Source organism: Plectropomus leopardus, chromosome 6, assembly GCF_026936395.1.
Source record: "Plectropomus leopardus strain MGB_pleo_1.0 chromosome 6, ASM2693639v1, whole genome shotgun sequence".
NCBI classification, from domain to species: Eukaryota; Metazoa; Chordata; class Actinopteri; order Perciformes; family Serranidae; genus Plectropomus; species Plectropomus leopardus.
The window spans coordinates 9,177,493-9,202,930 of NC_142181.1; the positions used below are offsets into that span (position 1 = coordinate 9,177,493).

At 39.2% G+C, this 25,438-nt stretch overlaps 1 protein-coding gene across 3 annotated transcripts; it reads right to left on the reverse strand.

Annotated features, from left to right (window-relative positions):
- Positions 1 to 1,616: 1,616 nt before the first annotated feature.
- Positions 1,617 to 23,602, reverse strand: slc6a4a (solute carrier family 6 member 4a). Of its 3 annotated transcripts, none has more exons than XM_088078633.1 (14): positions 22,849 to 23,602; positions 14,296 to 15,238; positions 12,880 to 13,014; positions 11,389 to 11,611; positions 9,180 to 9,318; positions 8,772 to 8,906; positions 8,565 to 8,668; positions 7,834 to 7,961; positions 7,467 to 7,579; positions 6,531 to 6,662; positions 5,608 to 5,707; positions 5,195 to 5,295; positions 4,901 to 5,068; positions 1,617 to 3,313 (listed from the first exon to the last, which is right to left on the reverse strand). In XM_088078633.1, the coding sequence occupies exons 2-14, from the start codon at positions 14,765 to 14,767 to the stop codon at positions 3,239 to 3,241; spliced, it is 2,025 nt and encodes a 674-aa protein (XP_087934759.1). In that variant the 5' UTR covers positions 14,768 to 15,238; positions 22,849 to 23,602; the 3' UTR covers positions 1,617 to 3,238. The 3 variants fall into 3 exon arrangements, with proteins under 3 accessions (XP_087934759.1, XP_087934760.1, XP_042342757.1); XM_088078634.1 differs by lacking the exon at positions 22,849 to 23,602 and adding an exon at positions 19,981 to 20,109; XM_042486823.2 differs by lacking the exon at positions 22,849 to 23,602 and adding an exon at positions 17,157 to 17,371.
- Between the last annotated feature and the right edge of the window lie 1,836 nt (positions 23,603 to 25,438).

Below are 25,438 nucleotides of genomic sequence, written 5' to 3' on the forward strand. Positions count from 1 at the left end.
TTTTAGTGATGTAGTTGTGTTAAAACTCAACATTTTTATCACCTCATTAAAATGCATTCAGTCCAGCACATTGTGGTAGACTTTGCTTTAGGTCATCCACATCCAAAATATTCTGCTTGTTTTTTGGGCAGATTTTACTCCACCAGGTGAGCGAGAGGCTGCCTCAAGCAAGAGGCATAAATCTAGTGTGTAGAATTTATGGGGATATAAAGGCAGAAATGGAATATAATGTTGTAAGTGTGTTTCTTTATTGTATAATCATCCAAATCAAAACTGGAATTGTTGTGTCTTTGTTGCATTAGAGTGAGTCGGGGTCCTCATCCAAGAAGTCTGCCATGTTGCACCTCTACGTCTCTAAAGTAGTCCAGAACAGGTAAACCTAGCACTGGCTCTAGAAATGGCCACTAGTTTTTATTAGCTAGTCACTGTTGTTAGCAGACCCTCAGTGATGAGCAGCATTGTAAAATTACTGGTTCTGTGTTTTTACCACTTTAAATCACTGGGTCCATTTGCTTTGGAGAGAAGAGACTTCTGTGATAATTTGATTCCCAGTAAAAACCTTCTGAACATCTAGATCTTAAGTTATCAGAGAAAAGAGCTGAGCTCACATTAGCATGTGCTAGGCCAACGGCTTGACACAGACAAGCGGGCAATAGAATCACCGACTTTTAACATGAAACTGCTTTATTCAGTGGTATCCCCTGTTGTTTGTTTTGTTTTGTGTTTTGTTCAATACACCTGGTCCATTTGTTTTGGAGAGGAAGAGCCTCCTGAACAATGAACACTGAAGGAAGTCTTTCTGGAGTTAATGCTTGGCACATGGAAGAAGTTTTAGTTGGATGCAATCTGCAATCCTCACAACTCGATGCCACGAAATCCTGCACACTGTTCTTTTAAAAGGCTAGTTCAACCCCTTGAAACAGTTGACACTTTTGGCAACAATACGATATTTGCTTATATTACAAAGTCTACCACAATACGATTTCGATTCGATTCAATTTAGGGGCCTGCGATTTATATGAGCAGATATTATATGCTCATTTAACACAGTCGGTTAAGGGACAAGCTGCCATCCCTTTCTTTGCTTTTGGCCAGAAAAGATTAAAACAATATATACATAATTGGAAATAATTAAAACTGGTTCTGGAAAAATGTTTTCATTTTAATTCAAACCATGATCTTTTTTCCTAAAACTTCAGGGACGTCTGACTTGAAAACAACATCCTCAATAAACCTCAATAATAACTGTCAAGGATCATAGACAACTGTCTTTTGAAGGTCAAATTTTCCCCAGTACAACATGCTAATGTTACTAGCATAAGCCTATGGCATTTTACATAGCAGAAGTTAGCTTAGCGGCATGTGTTTTTGTAAAATCCTCTATCAAGTCTGGCTGTGGTGGTGTCATGAGATCTTAGCATTTATTTTCCTTTTTAGATCTTTTGATCGACTCGTCATTACAGCATCAATTCAGGTTTGCATGAATGTTGTGTTGAATATCTATACTGTTGGTAGGTATTATTAATGTTGAATAGAAATTATAATGTTATAATATATAACATAATATAATATATATAATCAAAATAAATTAAAGACTCAACTAACAGATAACAGGGTTCATTTTTTCCATATATCTTTATTATGTGTTATTTCCCATATATTTATATATCTTTATTCTATACAGGTGTATTTCTTAATACAGTCTTTTATTGACATACACAGATCTTACATAAGCTTGAGAGGTACGAGAGAGAGAGGCAAGAGGGAGGTTACATCCTTCATAAGATATTTTGGCTGTTAAGACAACAGATCACATTACAAACACACGCACGCGCACACACGCGCACACACACACACACACACAGACACACATACCCACATTTGAAGTACACTACACTCACACACACACATTAAAGCATGCACACATAAATGGGCTGAACACCTCTAATCCTTTTTGCACAACCACCCATATGTGTACCAGCACACTAATCAAGGTGCAGACACACATTCACACATCCATGAAAAGAGGAGACAGGTTCACAAGATAGATTACACCACCACCAGACTGAATAGTAAATACACATGTAAATGTACAGTACTTGCCCATATTTAAGTCTTGCTCCAGCATACACTCTCAGAAACACACATTCAGGCACATGTGCATACACGCACAGACGCACTTTTTTTTTCTTTTGGTAGAAAGTAAAGAGCAGTAACACTGATTTTCAGACTATGCAATTGATAATGTTATTAGCTCTGATCCATATTTGGTTTCTATTACTGACAGTTACGCGGTATGACAACAGAATGCAGGATGTCACTGTGATTAAACAAGGACCATCAGCACTATGTCATGAAATGTCACATGTAATGTTCATCATACTGAAGTGTGGGAGGTCAAAATGACAGCAATGTTACATTAGAAAATAAATACACATTTTATATTGCAGTTATAGGATGAATACACTTGGTTAGTTCCGTCTGTGATCCATTTTTTCCACTAGTCATTATAACAGTCTTTTTTTTTTCACACACACATACACACAGACAAGCAAGCACTTACATGCACTCTTGCACACACGCACACACACTCATGTCACTACCAGACAGTGCTTCACAGTGTAGGGAAGATGAATAAACACAGGCTGACAGTGAACACAACATAATGACAGCTACAATATTGAAACATCTTTCGAAATATGAGAACAGATATCATATATTTGGCTTCAGTAACAGATACCTGAATTTTGCTACATATTATAATGCATAACTTAACAGCATAATAACAAAATGCAACCATAAAGACTGAGAGGACATAAATGTAACTATCTGGCCTTCATCATACTTTCTATAATTGTATAAAAAATTTGTTACAACTGTATAACCTGAAGGTAGGGTCGTCACTTAATGACTTAGGTGAAACTTGTGAGTGGCCGTATTTGAGAGAGGATGTCGATGCTGAAGATACGGGTTTGCAACACCAGAGAACTCCTTCAAAACTGAACTAGCATAAGGAACCAAACAAATCAAAGCTAAACAAAGCCACTGCAGCCTGGCTCCACCTAACTCCACCACTTCTAGATCTCTGAGTGAGACAGCTAAAGACAAATGTAGGTGATGTATGAAAGAAGAGGCATAGGCGGTGAAAGGTAGCCCCCTTGTCCTGTGGTTGTGCAGTTAGTCCAGAAGATGGTGCTCTATATAGCTAGAGTGGCACTTTCTTTTGGTCAGGGTTTAGTCAGACTGCGTTGGTGACAATGTAGTCTCTGTGTTGGTCGCCACTAGGCTCTGGAGTGACACTCTTTAACAGACGCTGTGAATATAGAGACAGAGACGGACAGAGGGGAAAAGATGAGGGACAGAGAAAAGAGTAAATTAAACTGAAATAAACCACTTTTAATTGGAAACTAGAAAGGATTACACAACAAAGCAGGCAGAAGTATTCTTGTTATTATACTCTATACACCTTTTGGTCAGCAAAACTAGTTTTGGTTTGTCGATATTTCAAAAGTAATGATTTAGTTTTGTTATTATCATAATATATAAATTATTATAATTCTATTTCTAAATAGTCAATTTATTGTTTTGATCAACACAATATCCATAACTAGTGGGAAGTGTCCATCGCAATATCCCAGATCTTAAGTTGACATTCTTAAATGTTTTGTCTGACCGATTTCAAAAGTATTCAGTCAGAGGACGTGCAGTCTGAACCCATCAAAAAAACATCAACTATTCACATTTTAAGAGCTTGAACCTGTGAATGTTTGGCATTTTTTGCTTAAAAACATGACTCAAAAAATTATCCCATTATCAAAATTGTTGCAGATTATTTTTTTGTTGATTGACAAATCCTTTTTGTTTTAATTTCAAACTCACATGATCAAAAGCAATACAGAGTCTGAAAAAACAAGAATGGTAACTACACTTTTACAAGACAGATGACAAACACAGAACCCCAAAAGAGACACTGGGACATTTTGATCTCGCTCGGCCTCATCCCTCCCCTAGAGTTGCGCTGACACTGTCCTCTTTCACACTTATATGCACACAAAAACACAACTCCTGTGTGTTGACAGTGTGTGTTAGTGTCATTGTGTGTCCTGGCAGCAGTGTCAATACTGGACAACAGCCAGAGACGTCTGTCTTTGATGTCCTCCTACCTTCTGTCAAATCTAACTAATCTAATCTAACTAATCTATCTAAGAGTATCACAAGATAACAATTATAATGATCATGATGAAGACATTTTGTATTTGTATTTTTTATTTAAGAAAAGTGCAGGCAGGGCCCAAAAGAGGCAAGAATGAAAGATGCTTAGCTCAAAATATAACAGACATCTATAAAATTTCTGTTAAACTGCTTTAAAAGAGTAGTTTTATCAACGACTCTGACTTGGCACACTTGCTGCGTGTTATAGTGCCAAAGCACTGTTGATGACAAGAACCTGGTTTCCTTCAGTTTAGCCTTAATCCACAAATCTGGCAACGTGACAGCCGACACATGCATTGCAAAATGTGGATGTGTTTTTAAGTGAGTGAATGTAAGGTGTGTGTCATCGGGTAATTCCCTATGTGCATGTGTGTGTGTAACATCGATAGCGCCTGGTAGTTGTCCTGACTTTTTTCTCGCTAATCTCTGGCCTGTGCCTCTTCCACGTTCCTTTGATCCTGTTCTCCAGTCATGTGTTCGCTGCAGAGGGTAAACCCTGACAGCGCATGGAAAAGAAAGGAACGGAGGCAATCCCTGTTGTTGGAGAGGTGTCAGCGAGAAAGCAAAGGTCAGGCAGGGATATAGATAATACGAAAAGATACGAAAAAGGACAGAGAAGAAGGACATGTGGGGTGAACGATGAGAAACTCAGACTTAAAGTGAAGGGAGAGAAAGTAAAATGCCTTACCTGTTTGAATGTCCCCTTGGCATTGAGCAAGTAGTAGACCATATAAGCAGGCACACAGATAAATGAAGACACCCCGATGCAGTAGCCTAAGACAGTGGTCCATGGTGGGTAGTGGTAGTTGAACAACCTAACCTCTGGAGGGAAGGCCAGGAAACTGATGATGATAAACTGCACATGGGAATGGAAACAAAAGCAGAGGTCAGATATGACAAGGATCACCAAACATCGGGATAAATGTCATAAAGGGTCAAAAAGTGCATATGCATGAGTGTTAATACTCTGCACGAGCCTCACCAGTAGAAAGCAGGGGCAGATGGCCACCCAGCACACTCTCCAGAACCAACCCGGGTAGAAACCAAGCATTAGCTGAATGTCATTACAAAAACGGTTGGTACCTGGAACACATACACATACACAATCACCACAAAATCCTAAATACCCGTAAGATGTCTACAATCTCTTTTCTATCATGTATTTGTGACTGAAACTACACAGAGGAAAAAACATGACATGACAAAGAGCTGAGGAGATCACAGTATCGAAGCAAGGTGGCACCGCAAGTTCTCAATACCTGCTCAATAACGATCATCAAAATGAACACCAGTACAGTATTGTGTCACCGTCCCAACCAACTCTTTGCTGTCATTCACAATAAGATCGCAACTTAGTCATCACTATCATCATGATGATCAATTGCTCAAACTTGCCGTAGAACCAGGAAACAGCGATGACTTCAAGCAGGACCACAGTGATGACTGCGGGGCCTGTAGCGTACTCCTCAAACAGCTTCACAACAAACGCTCCTCCCTAAAACAGCAGACAAGACCGGAGACAAAGAGAGAAAGAAGAAATTTCAGCTATTCAAAAAATACTATTTTGCAAGAGGCTTCATCTGGAAGGTCTAAAACGATGATACTCAACTTACAACCTGCAAAAGTGTGCCAGGCCGTCCCCCAAACCTTTTCTAATTCACAATAAAAATAAACTGAATCATTCTAGGACCTTATTGTGTACTTCTGATGTAAATAAGATGCCATAGTGCTTAAAAAGCATTTAAAAAATAACAACAACAACAAAGCTTCAGGTTAAACTTTGAAAGTCCTCAAATCCAAGGAACACCCCTGTGTACACCTGACCTGTGCGGGGTGGCTGTGACTGGCCTCTGGCTTCCTGTAATTTTGCAAAAGTGGCCCCTAGACAAAGAAAATTGAGTATTCCTGGTCTGTGACAACGATTAGGGAATTTGTTTAGAATTGGAGATGAGCAGATTATTGCTCAAGTACTGCTTTAGTCTGATTTCAGCTAATTGTAAACTGCGGTCCATTACATTACTTCCAACAAAGCAGTAACATTTAAGATGCTTTTGATCATTATGAGCCACTGGTCTATAGTATATCTGATTGGGAACTGACAATGTGAAAAATTATGGCCATTAAATTAAGTCTTGAACTTATGTTCATTATTAGTAGCAGATTATCAATACATTCATTTAATTGCTGATGGCCAGTGGGGATAAATTCTTGATTTAAACATTGGAGGTATTTTCCTATATATTTTGATCGAGAATGATGTTTTCATGACAGATGTGATTTTGATAGGAGCCTGTGTGTAATACGGTCATTTTACTTACATATGTGAGTGTGGAGAGAGCCCCGAGGTAGCAGACGCACACCAGGCCAAAGACGAACCACTCTCGCCTCTTAGCCAGAACGTGGGGAAACTCGTCTAGCATAGCTGTGATCACTCCCTCCAACCCTGCAAACTGGAGAGAGGAGGACAGCAAGGAGGTGAGGAGGGTGCATGGTGAAAAAGGTTTCACAATATGAAGGTTGTGGGGGGTTAAGGAAAAAACACTGCATCTTATAATAAAGGAGATATTATATTGTACATACCCTCGTCTTACAGCTTTAAGAATCTAGATGTGACATGTTGCTAATCAGAAATTTGACGATCCCCATTACAGGGATAAAAAAACATCTGAAGATGCCCTGTGTATTACAACCCTCTCACAATTACAAAAAAATAAAGAGACAAAATATTAAGCTGATCCAACATGAATCCAAGTACAGCAACATGTTTTGCTGTAATATCCTCAGTCATAAAATCAGGGAGCATAGCAACCCCTGATGCTGATTCCACACTGATTATCACGACGTGATAAGAACCTTGTGGGTCGCTCCAGCTGGCTGCCCAGAAGCAGATAAACACAGGCTTATGGAGACAAGATTGCCACACAACAGTAATATGAAAGTCCTATCACATTGTTTTTCGCTGACTGTTATTCAGCAAGGACAAATAATACCCGACACCTTAATGGAGCGACAAGTACAACAGGCAAATACAAGTCAAACAGAGCAATGCATTCGCCTATATGACAAGGCAAATATGAAGCCTTTGTTTCTAGGTTTGAGAGAGCACACAAGAGCCAAGCACAGAGCAACAAAATTATCAGGTAGATTATAACAAACAGAGAGAAACACGTGAGAACACAAAGAGCATTTAGCGAACAGAACATTTACTCAAGTGACTTAATTTTTGCACTGAAATGAGTAATCAACCAACTAACCGTGCTGTCCAGACCCAACATAATGATCATGAGGAAGAAGATGATGGCAAAGAAAGTAGCAGCAGGCATGTTTGCTATGGCTTCTGCATAAATGATGAACAGCAGACTGGGACCTGCAGAGGAGAAAGAGAAGCAGGTTAAATCTGAATCATCTGAATTTATCCTTACAGCTGTATTTTTGTGCAGAATTACAATTATATGGAGCAGGTGCATCTGTCAACACTGTGCTAACATGACGTCAAAGCTTATCCTATGTAAAAACGTAGATACAGTTAATCTAAACACAGTGTTGTTATTTGTTTTCAACAATGTGAGAGTGAGTAAGGAATTATGTATTTGGGATTGTGCTGGTGTGTCCTTCTTTTACCAGCATCCTTGGCTACAGCATCCACATCCTGCTGCCTCATCTCAGCCATGTAGCCCAGCACAGTAAAGATGACAAAGCCAGACAGAAAGCTCGTCAGACAGTTCACAGAGCTGGTGACCAAAGCATCTCTGAGATGCAGAAAGGAGAGGTTTGGGGTAGGTGGAGGACAGAGTAAGAGAGAACATCTGTAGAAAATATTCATCTTTGAGCCTCTGCAAATTATTTAGACTTGTTTAAGACTACTGGAATCGTTGTGATATAGGCAGGTTATTAAAGAGAAAGAGAGAAATTAGACTTGTCATAACTCTAAAACACATTGACTGAGCACACAGATGTCCTTGGATCCAAAGCGCACCTGTTTAATTATTGTCTATTACTGCTCTCTGGCCTTTATATTCAAGTCATAACTGCTGATCAGCGACCCTGGGATCTTCACTGAGTGCTTTCTGGAGCACAAGTTTCTTGTGTTTTTGTTGAATTTGATACGTATAAATGTGAGGCAGCATTCCTCGGCCCACCTGATTTATATGTAGGTTATTGCTCCACTTGGATGTTGACACAAATATTTCTACATTTAAGAAGCACAAGTAATTAATTAGATTTAAAGGATTTCTGCAGAAATGTTTTGGGAAAGTGTTAAAGCCTCTGACTTCAGCTTGTCAAGCAGGTTAGTGTCATTTTAGTATGAGAGAGGCTACATAATGAAGAGTGTGTTCAAGAAAAGTTCTCACTTGTAGCAGTTGTTGTGAAACGGGTTGTAGCTGGCAAAGGCAAGGAGCACTCCAAAGCCCGGACCAAGTGAGAAGAAGATCTGAGCTGCTGCATCAATCCACACCTTAGACAGGTTAAACCATGTGTGTTAGAACAAGATGTTTGCACACAGATAAAAGCAAAAATTTCACACAGACAGCCTTGTTAGACTGCACAAGCTGACTTACTGTAGTGCTAAGTAGTTTCTCCCAGTCGGGTTTGAGATAGAAGACCACGCCTCTCCAGGCCCCTGGCAGAGTGGCCCCACGGACGAGCAACACCAGGAGGACCAGGTAGGGAAAGGTAGCAGTCACCCAAACTACCTAATGCAGAAAACAGGAAAAATGATTCGCTTTTCCGTTGGTAAATTTTTATGTCTAGTTTGTCATAGCAGCTGATATCCGGTCATACTTACAAATCACTTTTTACCTGCCTTTCTAAATACATTTTCTTTATATGATGATGAATGATACTGATGGTGAAGAAATGACAGGGGAACGAGCATCTTTTTTTCTGCCTCTCTGGCTCCATCAATCCATCCATCCATCTACTCTAACTGACACCCCCATTAGCCATGCAGGCGCCCCTTCGGTTACCTTTCCAGACGTCTTGACTCCTTTCCAGATGCTGAAGTAGACGATGGTGAAGATGAAGAGCAGGCAGAGGGCCAGCTGCCAGCTGACAGAGCCCAGCTGGTGCAGGCCAGGGGAGAGGTGGACCTGCAACACCTGGCGACTGGAGGGAGGAAACGAGGCAGGAGGTCGAGCGGGGTGCAAAGGAGGACACACAGTGAGGCAGTAGAGGGAGGGAGAAGAAAGGAGGAAGGTACAAGGGCAGGAGAAAAATGTGGAAAACAGTAAGAAGTAACAGAGGAGATAAGACAGAGTGAGAATACAAAGATAGAGGGGATAGACAGGAAGTTTGCAGATTTGGAAACAGAGGGAAAGGACATGTGAGAGAAAACAGAACAGGAAGAGGAAAAAAAAACACCAGAAGGTTATGAAAAGGTGCAAAATAAATGTTTGGGGAGGACAGGGGGTAATAAACAAGACAAAAGGGGAAATATAGGGGTATAAACTTTCGGAGCAATATGAATATACACATGTACATGATACATATAGATTAAATGAGATGTAATGAAAGTTGCCCTAAGGGAAACAATACAAAACAACAGAGGCTTGACTTATTTTATATCAAATTAATGTCAATAAACAAAGTTTTACACTAGCACAAAGTGAAAAAAAATGAGGGTGAAATGAACAGTGGGGTTAAAATGTGGTCACAGGTTAAGCATACAGAACTCGGCTGATAAAACAGAGACTGATTTATGTTGAAAACAGGAAATTCTGGCGCCAGACTGAGTTGCGGAATTTGTTTCTTTTAAAACCTGTATTAGGAAAAGTCAACTATGGATAAACCCTGAATCTGTCTCAGTGGACAGACACAGACACGGTCCAGTGAGCAGCTGATAAGACTGAGCCACAAGATGTTAGAGTCCCAGAGCAGTCACGAACGAGGAAGACTTTGTTCTGACACAGCTCAGGTTCTATGTTGTGTTAAAAAAATAAATACAAACTTGATTAAGCTGCGTGTCGTAATTCCTGTGAAAGCAGCTTGTCAAGGATTGGCTTGGAATAATATAAATAATCAGTTCCAATTTTCAGTCGAATTCTGTTGTTTTAAAAACAAGAACATGTGTGTAACTGGGGAATTCGAGAGATGAAAATTTTCTGTTCTACTTCAAAGTTGTCTCACTACCTCTTTATCTACCCTTTTATTTTCCAATAATCCAAAGCGTCACTCTATATTTCTCTCTCCCTCCTCATCTCCTGCAGCTATGCCCTTCACCTGCTTTTTTATTTTAAATTAGTTAGCTCATACTTTTAGCACACCGACTCAGGTTTAACTGGGAGCATCCTGATTTGTTGTTGTGCTGAGGTACAAATTGTTTGAAAGTCAACAGAAAATGATATCACATCTGGCAACTTTCAAACATGTCTGTTTCACAACAAAGTTAATACTAAAGAATTTTATTTATTACTATTGTTTTACATTTAACTTGATATACTATCAATTTATTAATTAATAATTTTATAATTTAATACATATTCACTCAGTGGGACTTCACTGATGCCTGATTATCTGAAAATGAAACTACTTGTAACTGTAAAAAAAAAACAAACAACTAAAACAACAACTATACATTAAATGTAATTACTGCAAATAAATAAATAAATCCCTTTGCTGTTACTTACTACTGTTAAGTCTATGCGGCTTCTCAGCTGGTGTTAAAGCCCTGTCTGTGGCTCTCATTGGCCACTATTTATAGAGCTCTATCCACATAAATCTAATCTACTGAGTCAACGCCAAAGTCTATCAAATTAAGTCAATCAAATATAGCTACTGCATTCTCGTTAACTGGTGATGTCTTTCCTAATATGACTAAATTCTACTTCAGAAATAAACTCTCCCATAGGTGTTCCACTGGTACAAATCTTTACTGTAACTGTAACACAGTAATTTTATATGTGAAGATACATTATATTTGGTCCTTCACTCCTGTATCACTCCTGAACTTTAACCGTCTCAGATGAGATCTAACTCTTATTATGAAATACTGATAAAATGTTTCTTGATCCATGTGGATTTTGAAAAGAAGAATGGTGGTAAGTCTGTCAGGACTCCTTAAACACCCCAACCAACCCTGTAATCGCTCTCTGGAAGTCATCCTCCCTCCTTCACTTGACATCTTCCTCCTGCGCAGCTCTCCCCCTACGCCTCTACATCCCACTTACATGCACTTACGTATAGAACTCCTCGGCAGGGGAGGTGGAGGAGTTGGACCATGACACATTGTGGTCGGTGGACATGTAACGGTTACAGTTGGCTGTGTTCCAGCTGTTAGTGCAAGTGGTCCAGGGCAGGGTTTGCCGAAATGATGATAGTAGATAGTACAAAGCCCAGGCCATGATGGTGTTGTAGTAAAAGGCAATGTAGAGGGCTATGATGCAGATGGCAAAGCCAATCCCTGGAAAAATGGAAAAGATGATCATTAGCGCAAATATGGGAGTTAATGGACTGTACTTTACTTATCAGAGAAAGGGATGGCTGGGGGGGGACTTTTTTTTTTCTTTATCCTCCCCATAGATAAAAGCAACTTGTGCGTATAATGACCATTTTCCCAAATAGACCATACTGTACGCAGCAGTAGCAGCAAAGGCAGAAATTTTAGTAACTTCACATGGCAGTTGTTATTAGGTCATGAAAAAAAACATAACCTTTAATGATCTGAAGTTGAAAAGAAAATCCCTAGGCTGAAAAAAGCCTATGTCATTCCTACAGAAGCACAGAATTTAATGTTTTTTACAGGATCTGGTAATTTTTTTGATGATACTAAAATGAGCGACTCCGTTTAAACATAAAAAATTTAAGCTTAGATTTTATCATGTTTCTTGTTTTCTTAATTTCTCAATTTAAGTGTTTGTTGCTCAGGATTTCTTCAAGGACTGTCTGAAATTTAAAAAATTCATGATAAGTTCTGCTTAAATTATGATAAATGGTTTAATTTGACGATTTATTAAAAAAAAGTATGCCTTCGCAACCCACTTGCAGTTCTGAGGGTATTTAAAATAAACACAAAAAAACAACCATTTCAAGTTGTATGGGGCTCCCTTAAGCCAATAAAAAAGCAGAACTCCTTTCCCAGTGTCTGAAAAATTATTTGAAGTGCCTTCCCAATTTTGCACCACCCTCTCTCCTTCAATAAACAACAAATAGTCCTTACAATTTAAACTATCTTGATGACAAAGTTCTTCTTATTATCTTATTATTTTATTAAGAAGAAAAATATTTTATGCAGTCTGTGTTGCCAGTCAGTCACCTCTTGATGAAACAACAGTTTTGTTTTCAAGCTAACTCAAGTTGCTTTTGGGTAAATGGGTGACATTTCCCAACAACAACAACCAACATACTATCAAATTTCTGAGCATCTGGCATTTTGCACGGAAATGTGACAATTTCCATAACAGAGAGTCAGTATATCTCATTAGATGTACAAGGCACTAGGGATGCTCTTCAAAAGAACCTTACTGAGGGGGACAAGGAGGTTAAATGAGCTGTCTCTCAGACTTTGACAGCTTGAGACTGTCCTTCTTCATATTTTTTTTGTTCTCCTGCTGCCAATTTTCCTGGTAGTATGCACTGCTCTCTTGTGTTCTCTCCATAGCTTTTAATCCAAGCTATTGCTATTGCTTCATTTCTCCATCTGTTCTGCTTTCTCCCCACTCCTCCTGTTACCTTTGAAGATGGGGCAGATGTGTTTCCAGATGGAGATGCAGCCGCTGCGGTGGAACTGGCCGAGGGCCAGCTCCATGTAGAAGAGAGGGACGCCTCCAAACACCGCCATCAACAGGTAGGGCAGCAAAAAGGCACCTGGGCAGAGACACAAGGATGGGGGACATTTGAGGAGAGGGAGATTAAGGGTTGGAAACAAAAACGTGGGGAATTATGTTTACAATGTGAAAACAGTGGGGAAAAGTGGGAGGAAAATAAGTTATAGACGAACAGTAAAAAGTCAATCACACTCCTGAGAAATGCTGCTCATTCACACTCCATTTGTGGTCTCAGTGGTCCCCTCAATAATTCCCTATCAACAAGAACATTAGAAAGCACTCTGTAAAAATCATTAAATATTTTAAGTACCCTATCATTTACATAACCTTAGTCCATTCAAAAACAACAGTGCGTGCTTGCCCAGTTTCATATAACACTCAATTTAATATGTGGAAACATGCAGTAAGAGGGTCATTCTGTTTAAATTCTACAATGACAGATTAGGACTACTGCGATGTTGGCTGCTAAGTAAGGAAAGTATAAACGTCATGAAGGGAGAATAAGAAGGCCAAACAGTGAGAAGCAGCAGGGCGGCAGCCAGATCTTTGAACTCTCCAACCTAACAGGCAGAGTTTGATAACAAATCTTTCTCTCTCTCGCCTTTCTTCTATCTATCTGATTATCAACGTATTTTGTGTGCATGTGTGCATTTGTGTATGTGAGTGGGTCGCTGTGTGACTCGTGTCTTTATGACACAAAAGCAAAGATAAGGGTTGATTGAGCAGCTGCCTGGGAGACAGGTTATTAAGCAAGGAGAAAGAGGCTGAAGGCGTTCTCATGAAAACCCCACAATTAATACTGTTGCCTCTATCAAGTGTCTCCCGGTCCCCATCTCTACCTCGCTCCGTGAGACGCACACAGAACACAGGATATTGCAAAGATTTTATTATTGCAAATTCAATAAAAGTGGAAAGGGGAGGCCCTGTTTGCTGCTAGGTGAGGACTGTGTTGGTAACAGGGTGCAGCCAGACCACACAGACTTTGTTGAAAACATAAGCTTCCCTTTTTTATACCTTAGATTGTGCAAGAAATGAGCTGAATCATAAACAAGTATGCTTACTGCAGCACTCCATAGATCTGCGCCCTTTTATATTTTAGTTTTGCAAAAATGATGACCTCCATCTTTGACAATGGAAAAAGTTACAGTGCAGTTAACTGACTCACTTCAGCTGCTAGAATATGCTGCAGAACAGCTCAAACCATGAAAGAGCTATCTCTCCTCTCTAATTCTTAAAATCCTGTTTACTCTAGCATTGGATCTCCACCCCTCTCTACTCCTTATCTCCCTCGGCCCCTCTTAAACATTTTTTGCCTCCTCACCTCCTCCATTTTGGTAGCAGATGTAAGGGAAGCGCCAGACATTTCCCAGGTCCACAGCGTAGCCGATCACAGAGAGCAAGAAGTCCATCTTCTTGCTCCAAGTTTCTCTGGGCCTCTCCAAGCTGGTTTGTTGGACCACCAGAGTCCTGAGGCCCCCCAGCGGCACAGAGGACCCGCTGCTTCCTCCAGGCCCGGAGGCTGTACCTCCGGAGCAAGCCGCGCTCCCGGGCCCCTCCCTGGGGCTTTGAGGAGTGGATGTGGGGAAGCCATTGGACACCTGTTGTCCAGAGCCATAGGTCAGGCTCTTGGGTCCTTTCTCTGCGAGACCATCAGCCAACATCAGTTTGCCATTTTCCTGCTGCGTCCCCTCCTCTTCTCTCCCCACCTCCTCTTTTCCTTTCTCCCTCTCTCCCTCATTCTCCCCTTTGTCCATTGTCAACATGCTTGTCAGCATCATATCTTTTGTCTCCATCGGGTCGTGTTGATGTTGATGTTGGTGTTGGCGAGGCGGTTAGGGGTGGAGAGAGGTTCTCAGTGACGCTGAAGGGAATGTGGCACTGTTGCCTGATATGGCGCCCATTAGGGGAACAGAGGGGTTAGGAGAGCGATGGAATGGTGCAGTGGAAGTGTAGGGACAAATTTGACAGAAAACAGTATTGTCCTTCCCGGACAGGTAAAGGAGACGGGAAAGAGGAGGGCAGGGCTAAATAAAGAGAATGAGGCCAGAATGAGGGGAGGTGTGTGTGTGTATGTGGGATAGGACTGAAATGTGTAAAAGTCTGATGAGTAAAAAGGAATAAAAGCACAAAGCTAGGACAGACAGAGGAGGGTATACAAGACGAGAGATGTGTTTGAAAAGGATGTAGCCGGCAGAAAAGTTACAAAAATCTTGGATCTTCTCCACAATCTGCTCGTCCTCTGAGACACTCAGTGATGGGGAAAACTGCAACACACAGAGGGGAAATGAACAGATAAGTCACAGGAAAATAGTTATTCAGCTCAAAATTACTCTTAAGTGAACTCATGATGTGCCTTTCTGTCTTTCCACAAGACACAAAGTCTTATTTAACATGTTTTACCTTTATTAAATCAAAAAAGACATAATGGGAGATTGTGAAATACATCTGACGTGCTGATTTTCTTAGTTTTTCCTCATGTTTCTCATGTCATGCAATCTCCAGCCCCATAACCTGTTCCAGTGCTTATCTGATCAAAGCAGTAACAAGGAGAAATTAAAGAATATACACAGGCACCAGCAGCACTCATCGAGGCAGGAAACACAAGAGAAAACTTAAAAGGCAGACTAACTTGGAAATGTTTCTTGATTGTTACTCAAAGCAATAAAAATATTAATGCTAAATATTCAACATTAGTAAATTATGGATTGCATTAAAGTTATTTGCTAAATGAGTTTGCTCTCAGTTTTTAGCAGAAAAAAGTAAAATAAAAATGCTCGTAATTATTTTAACTCAAGGCTTTAAAAACTTGCTGCCATGTTTTAACAATTAATTCCAATAATGCTAAGATGTTGAGACAAATTCCAGTCTTTTATATCTTAATTAAATGCTAAATTCTAATTACTTAATAAATATATATTGTACACACCAGACTTCTTCAGAATTCTACATCTGCATCATAATCATTTTGCCTGTTTTCTACATTATGTGAGATGTAAATGAGACACAGGAAAATATTAATTTTGCTTTAAATTAAAATGGTTCATACTCAAGTACAAATTCCTCTACAGCCACTTCATGAAACATTTTAATTGGCTGCAAACTTGGCAAGCAGGAAACCTGCGATGTTTAGATAAAAATATGACAACAAATAACACTTACGGAACAATGTCGCCATTTAACAAACTCAACAGAAAATCCAAAATGTTATCACATGAGCAAGGGGTCAAACTGAGAGAGCCATTTAAAAGTGGATTTGATTGTTTATACTGTTAGCTCAATTACAAATGAATGCCAGACTGTAGGAAGACTCAATTTACATGGAACGCCATTGTCTCAATCAAGAACAAGTGTCCATTTGTTTTACACGGCACAACATTCACTCTACCCCAACATCTGACTACCACGCAACCGAGACCCTGTCATGTACCTGGAAGAAACGCTAGCTATCCTTCCACTCAACACAAACATTTTTCTCACCTGTTGAACATTCTTTAAAAGGCTTAAAATTGACAGAAATCTGACAATTTCTACTTGAAAGGGAGCAACTTAAAAGAAATATGAGCAGAGTGAAATGTTCATTCACTTAAAAAATAAATAAATAATATAATTACATCGCTGAAAAATGTTACATTTTATAATTTACTCACAGTTATCTTTAAAGCACACGTGTCAGCTGTCACGCTGCTTCACGATAGAAAGTCGGGAAAAACAAACAATAGTAAATGGCTTGATCATAAGACTTTGTCTGAAACTTAATCACCTCTTAATAATAAAAACATGAACTAACAAGCGTAGATTTGAAATGTTTTTGTTTTTCTTTTTTTCTGTGCTGTTATTTAAAATGGACTTTACAGATTTATGCCGTGGTATAAACTTTAAGTCACTCATCATCACTGAATATCAAAAATGATTTGTTTTTTCATCCTTTAGCTCTCAACTAAGACGACTTTAATAAAAAAGGCAGAGTAAGATGGCAACATCAAGATTTAATCAAAGATGGACTCAAAGAGGATGTGCGAGGAAAATAAAAAAATCCAAATTAAAAACGTAGATGCTCTTTTGAGCCACCTTCATCTTAGTGAACTCTATTTAAATTTAAGACGACACTTGAGGGAAATAAACAATAAAGTAAAGACAACAATATTATTTTTTATCCCAACTCACATGCATCCCATACATTACCTCAAGAGATGGTAAAAAAGGACAAGCAGAACCTGTGGCGGCTAAAAGAAACCAAAACTTAAAGAATCCCGTGGTGTTGCAAAAACTTGCCAGAGCAACAGCATGCACTAGCACATCAGGACACAGTGTTTGCCCATTGAGCTCTCAAACCTCTCTCATTTCTCTCTCTCTCTCTCTCTCTCTCTCTCCCTCCCTTGTTGTCCCTCTCTCCCTGACTTGCAACCACACACACTTACACACATACCGCATTCAGAGCCGCACAGCCACACATACAGTATGTGGAGATGGATGCATGGATGCATGCGCTCAGACAGAAGATACTGGAGGAACATTATGCAAGCGCAGACATGCACGCTTTGAAGCTTGGTTTGACACATACAATAACAGCACAGGCGGCACAAACGATGAACTGTTAGTGCAGCTCTGACACAGTATGGTCATGGCATGAACTCTCATTAAAGCACAAACACATACACACTGCTGATAGGGGAAGTCCTACCCGTGAGTGTGCCAATATGGGGCTCTGTGTCAGGGTGCTACCGTCTGTCTTGCACGCACACACACACACACACACAATGAAACACTGCTTGGTAAAACCCTGCTGGAGTTCTCACACACTCCCTCTTTTTCCATTTTACTCCTTAGCTCATTATGCTTTTACATTCCCCCCATCAATCAACCTTTGGTCTCCTCCTTCCAATTTTTCTCTACTACTTGTCAAGTTCTTTCCTTGTGTCATCACACACACACCTGCTTTGGAGAGATTAGACTTTTGCAGCTTTGACTCCAGATGCACATAAAGTTTGAGTCTTGTTTTATACCAGCCATGAATTACATTGAATTCATGGCTGGTATAAACCTTTATGTGTTGAAGATGTGTTACAGATCTTGCATAATAAAAGTTTCTCTTCACTGAACATACTCTACATGCTAAATTAGAAAATTGAGCTTGCTGCTGGTGTTACTGCAAGTTCATTGAATCATCAAGCTTACTGCACTCAGTGCAAGGCTGTGGTAGTGCTCTGCAGCACCCAGGTCAGACTGCATTCAGCCAGTCTTGCCACTATAACTATACTCCCCCAAGTCATTGCTACAATTTATGCATTTTTCCCTGCTTCAGTAAAGTTTAAAAACATAACTGTTTTATGTACTTAATAGATCAAATTGTCACATTAAACAGTAAAAGGCTTGTCAAAATGTTTTTCCGTTTTAAAGAAACTCAAGAAATACAAAAAAGCTATGCAAAGCAGCCCGACAATCCCACAACTGTCTGTGTTGCATTTTACTTCACTCCATATATCATGCACACAGGCAGGTACAAAAGTCCAGACAGACACATGCACAAACCAGCAAACACTTTCTCGTGCACACTCTTGTCACATATTCTAAATTTGCAATCACAAGGTTGAGTAAGAGCAATCCTAAATTGTCATTTATGAAATGTCGAAGGAGTAATTAAAGCATATGTCATGCTGGAATTTAAAAGTTGCTTCATCATGAACTGTGTAACAGCTGGGGAGCACTGGCTTCTGAAATTCCCAAGAGATCCCGAGGGGCGCCTGCTCTGTGTATCTTTTACTCTAAAATAACTCATAAAGCTTTTGGCTCCGCGCCAGCTTTTGTAACCTCACTGTTTTTGAACACAGACCAACACCCTTTAGTCTGGGCGGTAGACTTCAGGAATGGTTGAGCAAAAATAATGTGCTTATCGGAATCTGCTTCGGCAACTCTCAGGGGGTTTCCTGCATAGTTTTAGTGGCGTGACAGTGGCAAGTGAAAAAAAAGACCAAAAATTTGATAAATATCTACAATATCTGTCTGTCTGTGAACATCTGTCTGTCAGTCTATTTAAGTCCTAACAGTAGACAAGTTTTGAAGGGTTATTTTGCAAGCTTAAATGTGAGAATTAGAACAAGAATCAGTGCTCTCTGGTGGACGAACCATGCAATGGGAGACAGTTTACTTCAAACTACATTTTGCATTTCTCCACTGCAATTCCGTGTAACCTATAACCATCATTTCCACTGATACAGATCTGTGATAAGCTAATATAGGCATATATACAGAACTGGCAAATGTATTGGTTTAGCTCTAATGTTTGTCTATCCACAGTATCTATCTCCACTGTTTGTCTGTTGTAAAAGTCATTTCAATGGATAAATAATTTTTTTTTCATAAAAAAAGACATTCATTTGCATGAATGAAAAACCTAAAAAACACAACAAAGGAATGAGACACATTTGTAGTTTACCCAGCTCTGAAGGTTTGCATAATCAAGATTACTTTACTTTGCTATAGCAGATTAGCAGAAAGGGCGGATTAATAATACTCTATCCTTTCATGAATAAAGGTCTTGAGGGCAGTTGGAAGTAAGAAAGATCATCCTTCAACTGGAGCGCTCGAGTTAAAGCCTCTTTGTCAATAAACACCTGTCCTGCTGGAGTGTCTCTGAGCTGCACTAGATTCCTCAACAATCATAAGTTACCTTTGTGGGGCAAATTAAGTTAAGAATTCATTTTTGGTAGCCCAGTATCATTTTACATTTGAAATATTTAGATTTTTTTTAAAAACTAACAAAACAAATAGAACTAATTGATCTTAATACTCTACATTTAGTCTTTATTCTTGTTTTTGAATAAACTGTTAAAGCTGGATACAGTAACATTTTGACTAATACACACACACACACACACACACACACACACACACACACACACACACACACACACACACACACACACACAGGGTGAAGCAGTCCTCTCTTCCACTGTCACAAACAATTCAAAACATACCATAGGAGAGAGAGAGAGAGAGAGAGACCAACCTGACAAAATAATGATTAAATCCTAATTTATTTAAAATCCTTGTCTTTCTCCGTAGGTTTTCTACTGTGCTCCACAAGTGTTTGCTATAGTTTCTCTTGCCCACCTGACATCATGCCAACTTGAGCCCTGGCTAATTGAAAAATAAACAGTGCAGGCAGACATGGGAGGGGGAACCGCTCAGTGCATTAGAAGTTGCTCGTCTGAAAGCCTCCACACTGCTGCTGTCACATCTGCACAAACAACACTTAACTAGTCAGTGGAACTTATAGTACTTCAAGAGGAAACTACTCTCAGGAGAAAATAAAACACTTTAGGCTTTTACATGTCCCTGATTTAGGGGCAGTCTGATAAGTAGACATGCAAACATGTTTTAAGTGGCAAATTGTCAAGACATGCACAGTAGCCTGCCCTAAAGGGGAGACTGACTTCCATTTGCTCTTCAATGGTTCTAAATGTGGGGAATGTTAATGTTGGCATAATTAAATTATGGCAATTTTGCTTGCACTAAGACTGTTAAATTTGTCCGTTCACCCCATCATGCACCCAAGTCAACTCTGAAATATACAAACAAAAGTCACAAGACAGCAGCAAACTTGTGTAGTCACATAAAGGACTTTGTACAGCATGTTCAACTTTTATTTATTTAGCTGTTATGTAAGGTGCTGTGGTTTATTATTATGTGTTTTGGTCACACTCCTGCAGTCCTGTTCTTGTTGTTTGAAAGTCGCTGTTTGAGGTTCCGAAATTCCCACGTTGATTTGTTTTAGCTTTAGGTCATCAGTTTTTAAACATCAATACTCCTCCAGCTTGCAAGAACATTACAACCTAATTGGCAGCTAGTCTTAGTTTAACCTCCTCTGTGTTTGAGCTTACAAATGAAATCATCCAATCAAGCAGTCAAAGCCGAGAGAAAATGCAATGTGCCGAAAATATCAACCATAAGCAATAATAAAGACTTGTTTACCGACTGAGAAATTTCCATAATGATTAATGATAGCATTTTGCAGATCAAGTCCTGTTTGTGTCAGTGACACCTTAGTCGCAGTCAAACAGTCTAAAATAAATTATGTGTGTCAGTAAGAGATAAGTAGGAATGTTTATGATGCTTATGTTTATGACGCTTTCTAATAAGAAAATAGAGGAAGAAGACAGTGACCACATGATCACTGGGCTATGCTTTAAACAAATACTTTAGATGGCTCCGTGAGCCACCTTTCAATAAAAGAACTGGTGGTGTATAGATAACATATTGTGTTTGTAATGCCGCATTAGATGTCATAAAGAGACAAAAAAAGATCTGGGCAACTACAGACACAAGACTCTATGCTATCTCAGACTGCTTGACTGCAGTAATACTACCTGGTGTGCCAGCACACCTTAATTACGGACATACAGTCTCTCTTGGATGAATCCGTATCCTCTGTTACATAATACCGTTGAGTAAAAAAAAAAAAAAAAAAAGTCAGCCAGTCAGTTCAAAAGCTTCTGACACAAACGTAGTCAGTGCAAATTAAAGAAAACGTTTCTTTTCTACATTTAACACTTTTTTAGACATCACATAAGCTAGGTTATCAAAATGTCAGGGTGTCTACTTACACAAGATATCACAGTTCTTAAAAACACAAGCATGACATGAATTGGCTTCAGGCAGAGAAAAAACAATGACAAAGAAAACAGTACATCGTGAAGAAAGAGGGAATTGTATTATTGCTATCTGGTGTCAGACAATTTTGAAATACACTTGGCATGATGTTCAAAGCCCAAGCATAGAACCAAGTGCATTTTGCTAAGGCCAAACTAATAGATTTTCAGAGATGCTGTGTATAATGTCATTCCCACCTTTCTGGTGGGAATGACATTATACACAGCATCTCTGTGTGGTGCTGTAGATGTTGTAGTGGAAAGATATTTTCCAGGCCACCTTTAGTTGCAAACAAATCATTAGTTATTTGAGAAAAGATCATAAGGGCATAAGTGATGTACTGTAATTATCCCCCATAGATCTAATAGGATGTCAGTATTTCCTTTGTGCAACGGATTTCTTAAAAGGGATAAAATATAGAGGCAAAAAATGACAGAGGCATGACCTGTGGGCGGTTGAGGGTTATGGCTTGGACTGTGTTAAAATTATTATTATTATTTTTTTTAAAACTTCCTGCACTCTCAGGCTAACAGTGGGAGCTGACTTGTGAAATACTTCCAAAACTGCATACAGCTTTTCCTTTAATGTTAATAAAATTTGTGGTTGACAGATAATAGAGGGTGGATTATAAAACAGCAAGATTTTATATGTTTCCCCTCTCTGAGCCTCTCTTGAGCTATGTAAAAAAATACCTTCTGTTCCTCACCTTATTAGAAAGAGGAAAAATAAGTGCCATTAATATTTTCTCTTTCATTTCCTTGAAAAAAAGTAACTACAGATTTCACTTAGTCAGAGTGTAAAATAAATGGGCTTATATCTGTAGATATTTGTACAAAACATTTCAAATTATACCCTAATTAAAAAGCTAATCCCCAAATCTGGAAGGTTTTTTTTCCACATCTCACAATAATAGCCAAATGATTTCAAATGCCTAGTGGCAATGGAAACAATACAGATGAGGATAAATAATGAAAAGATGATTAAATAAAGTAAATTAAACTCACACTAAAGCTTACACTGGAAAAAAAAAAACTCAACAAGTAACTCGTGTTTTTTCTCTTGGTTTTCACATGTGCACTACATACTGTATACAAGATGGCCATCGATATAAATTTAAAGCCGAGAACTGATTGATGTAAACAGTGATTGTAAACGATGAGCCTGCTGGTAATAAAATTAAGGGTTGTAAAAAAAATAGAAATAAAAAAAGGCATAGAGGTCTTACCTTGATATTTTTAGCATGACAGCTTGTGTTATCCATGGAGCGTCTGGTCATCTAACGTCCAAGACGTCGCCTATCAACGCAGTCTAAACCTAATCACACAAATCACACATGCCTGGGCTTACAGCAGGCCATATTCTGCTCTGCCTGGCTTAAGACGCAAACACACATACTCAAGCATGCATGCGCCCACTCACACACATGCTCTCACCCAAACACACACACGCTGAGCTTTAGAAAAGGATCCCTGCCCCTAATCCAACACTCCTTGATGCATATTTATAAGAGGGCCAAAGAGGAATAAGAGGGGGACACGGATGCATAAATTATGTTACAAAATGTAGAAAAATGTGAAACATTTACATTATGAAGTGTGTGTGAGTGTTCGAGAGAGATTACAGCCTGTTTGTATCGAGGTTTAACTAACCCATTTACAGCAACTCACAACCTACTGGGCCAGAGGGCACCATGCCAGGTACAGTAGTTCAGACAGTCTACTTTGCCTTCATTGTGTGTGTTGAGAGATCGAAAAGAGGGCAGCCTCGGTAAAGACAGACAACAGTCACTGTCATATCGACATTAATTCATAATCACTGTGTCCTCTTTCTGTCTCACCCAAACATACACACACACACACAGCTTTCTGTCTAACCTTCTTGTTTAAAGCCAGCCTGTGTGAGTGTTGAACGTCATTCCAATCAGCATCAGCTGAAGTACTAGGTTAATCCTCATTGCAACACACACAAATCCACACATACAAGCACACACACACACACACACACACACACACACACACACACACACACACGCGCGCACACAACTGAAAAGGGGAAGAAGAGAGGAGAAAATGGGAGAGAATAATGAGACCAGGTGTGTGATGAACAGTCTTGTATGGTTCAACTGTGGGCTAATTCCTCCTGTCAAATACAAACATGGAAACTATCATAAGACTTATTTTTTTGACGTCAGGAATTGTAAGCCACAGTTGAAAGGTTCATAACTTTGAAATCCTGCTTTGTTCTGCTTCCCATACCTGCAAACATCCAAAATAAGCAGTTTGCTCTCACAAGCTGCCTTCAGGAGAAGAAACATGTGAGGACGGCTTTGTAGCCTGTTTATAATTTAAATCCATATACAGCTGAAACATTCAACATACAGATTGCACCTACAGGAGTACTAGGAAGGGGTTAAATCTGAATCTAAACACAATCTTTGTCAAGCAAAAATCACAATGTCTGTCTCAATCTAAACAAAGTATTCACAGAAATTAGCCCATAACATCCCAGCTCCCATATAGTCTGTATCATGCCATGAGTAACCATCAGACTTTGTGATGCACTCCAAGTAGAAGAGAATACTGTGATGTACCCCACAATGCAATTTTGTTTCTTTCACAATAAAAGTCTCCACCGAGTTCTGCCATGTACAGCTTTTAATGTGAAACACGCGCTGCCGGAAGTGCTAGCTTTGAGTTAGCGGTCACTTAACATAGTAAACGTGTAAGTGTAGTAAAACTTAAATTAACATCGCCTACAGCGCTGAGAAGTTCAGAAAAGTGAAATTGTACACAATTAAACAGAAACGTTTCTAGTGCTGTGTTTGTTTAGTTTGAGTTAAACTGTTGCCCTAGCTTAAGCCGATACCAGCTAATTCATACAGCTCATCAAGTTCGTTAGCTCAGGTGCTCATGTTCAAAAACAGAGTTCAAAAAATAGGATAATTTCAGTGACAACAGACATTATAAATATAATGTGTTGGGGAAATATTATACGAACCTTGACTTATCGCCAGGATATTATTAATGTTGTTGAACTCTTTTTCCATTTTAAGGAGATAGTCATTTGTCCTTTTACCTGAGAATCAGTGTGGCCTCCTTCCTCCTGATTGGCTGTCTGATATACGCACTGCAGTTACAGTAATCAACCAATTAACGCACACCTGTTACTGCTGCAGGATATGGCTGCCCCATGCTGCATCATGCATTACAAGTAGCCTAACTTTTGTTGTTATGCTAAAAATACATTAAAAAAATAAAATATAAATTATTTAAAAAAATTTAAAAAAGTGCTAATGCATTGGATGCAATAAAGTTGAAAATTACAATATATTAATTACTTTAGCTTCACTTGGCACTCTATCCTTCTCTTAAAACCAGCATGTTAGTGTTGTAGTTTGTCAAGGTGAAGCTGCTGTAATGGCTGTCATTTAAGAGTAGTGTGGAGTGAAATGTTTAATATCGTACATGTATGTACAGCATTTACTTAACCCTTTGAAACCTGAGAAAATTGGTTTGATTTCTTTCACGGAGGGTAAATAAGCTCTCTATTCGTTTTTATCTCACATTAGATACACTTTAATTGTAACTAGGGCTTTATATTTGTAGTGCAGTTTTACCTGCTGTGTTTACGCCGCTGGCCTGTATGCATATGCACACGCATCGAGAGATTGTCTATTTAAATTTCTTCTATCAAACATGGCAATTACTCTTTGTGTGATAACTTTAACATAAACCTGTTAATCGATCTATATCTTTTCACCAACATTACAGAGACTTTGGATTAGATGGAGGAAAACTGGGAACAGTTAGGAGTAT

What these genes read in the sequence shown, in the direction of transcription:
- slc6a4a (XM_088078633.1), bottom strand. Translation starts at nt 14,767, where the DNA reads ATGGAGACAAAAGATATGATGCTGACAAGCATGTTGACAATGGACAAA. An exon ending in CTGCTACCAAAATGGAGGAG is followed by an intron (nt 13,015 to 14,295) that starts GTGAGGAGGCAA and finishes GTCTCTGCCCAG; the next exon opens with GTGCCTTTTTGCTGCCCTAC. An exon ending in CCAAGGGGACATTCAAACAG is followed by an intron (nt 3,314 to 4,900) that starts GTAAGGCATTTT and finishes CTATATTCACAG; the next exon opens with CGTCTGTTAAAGAGTGTCAC.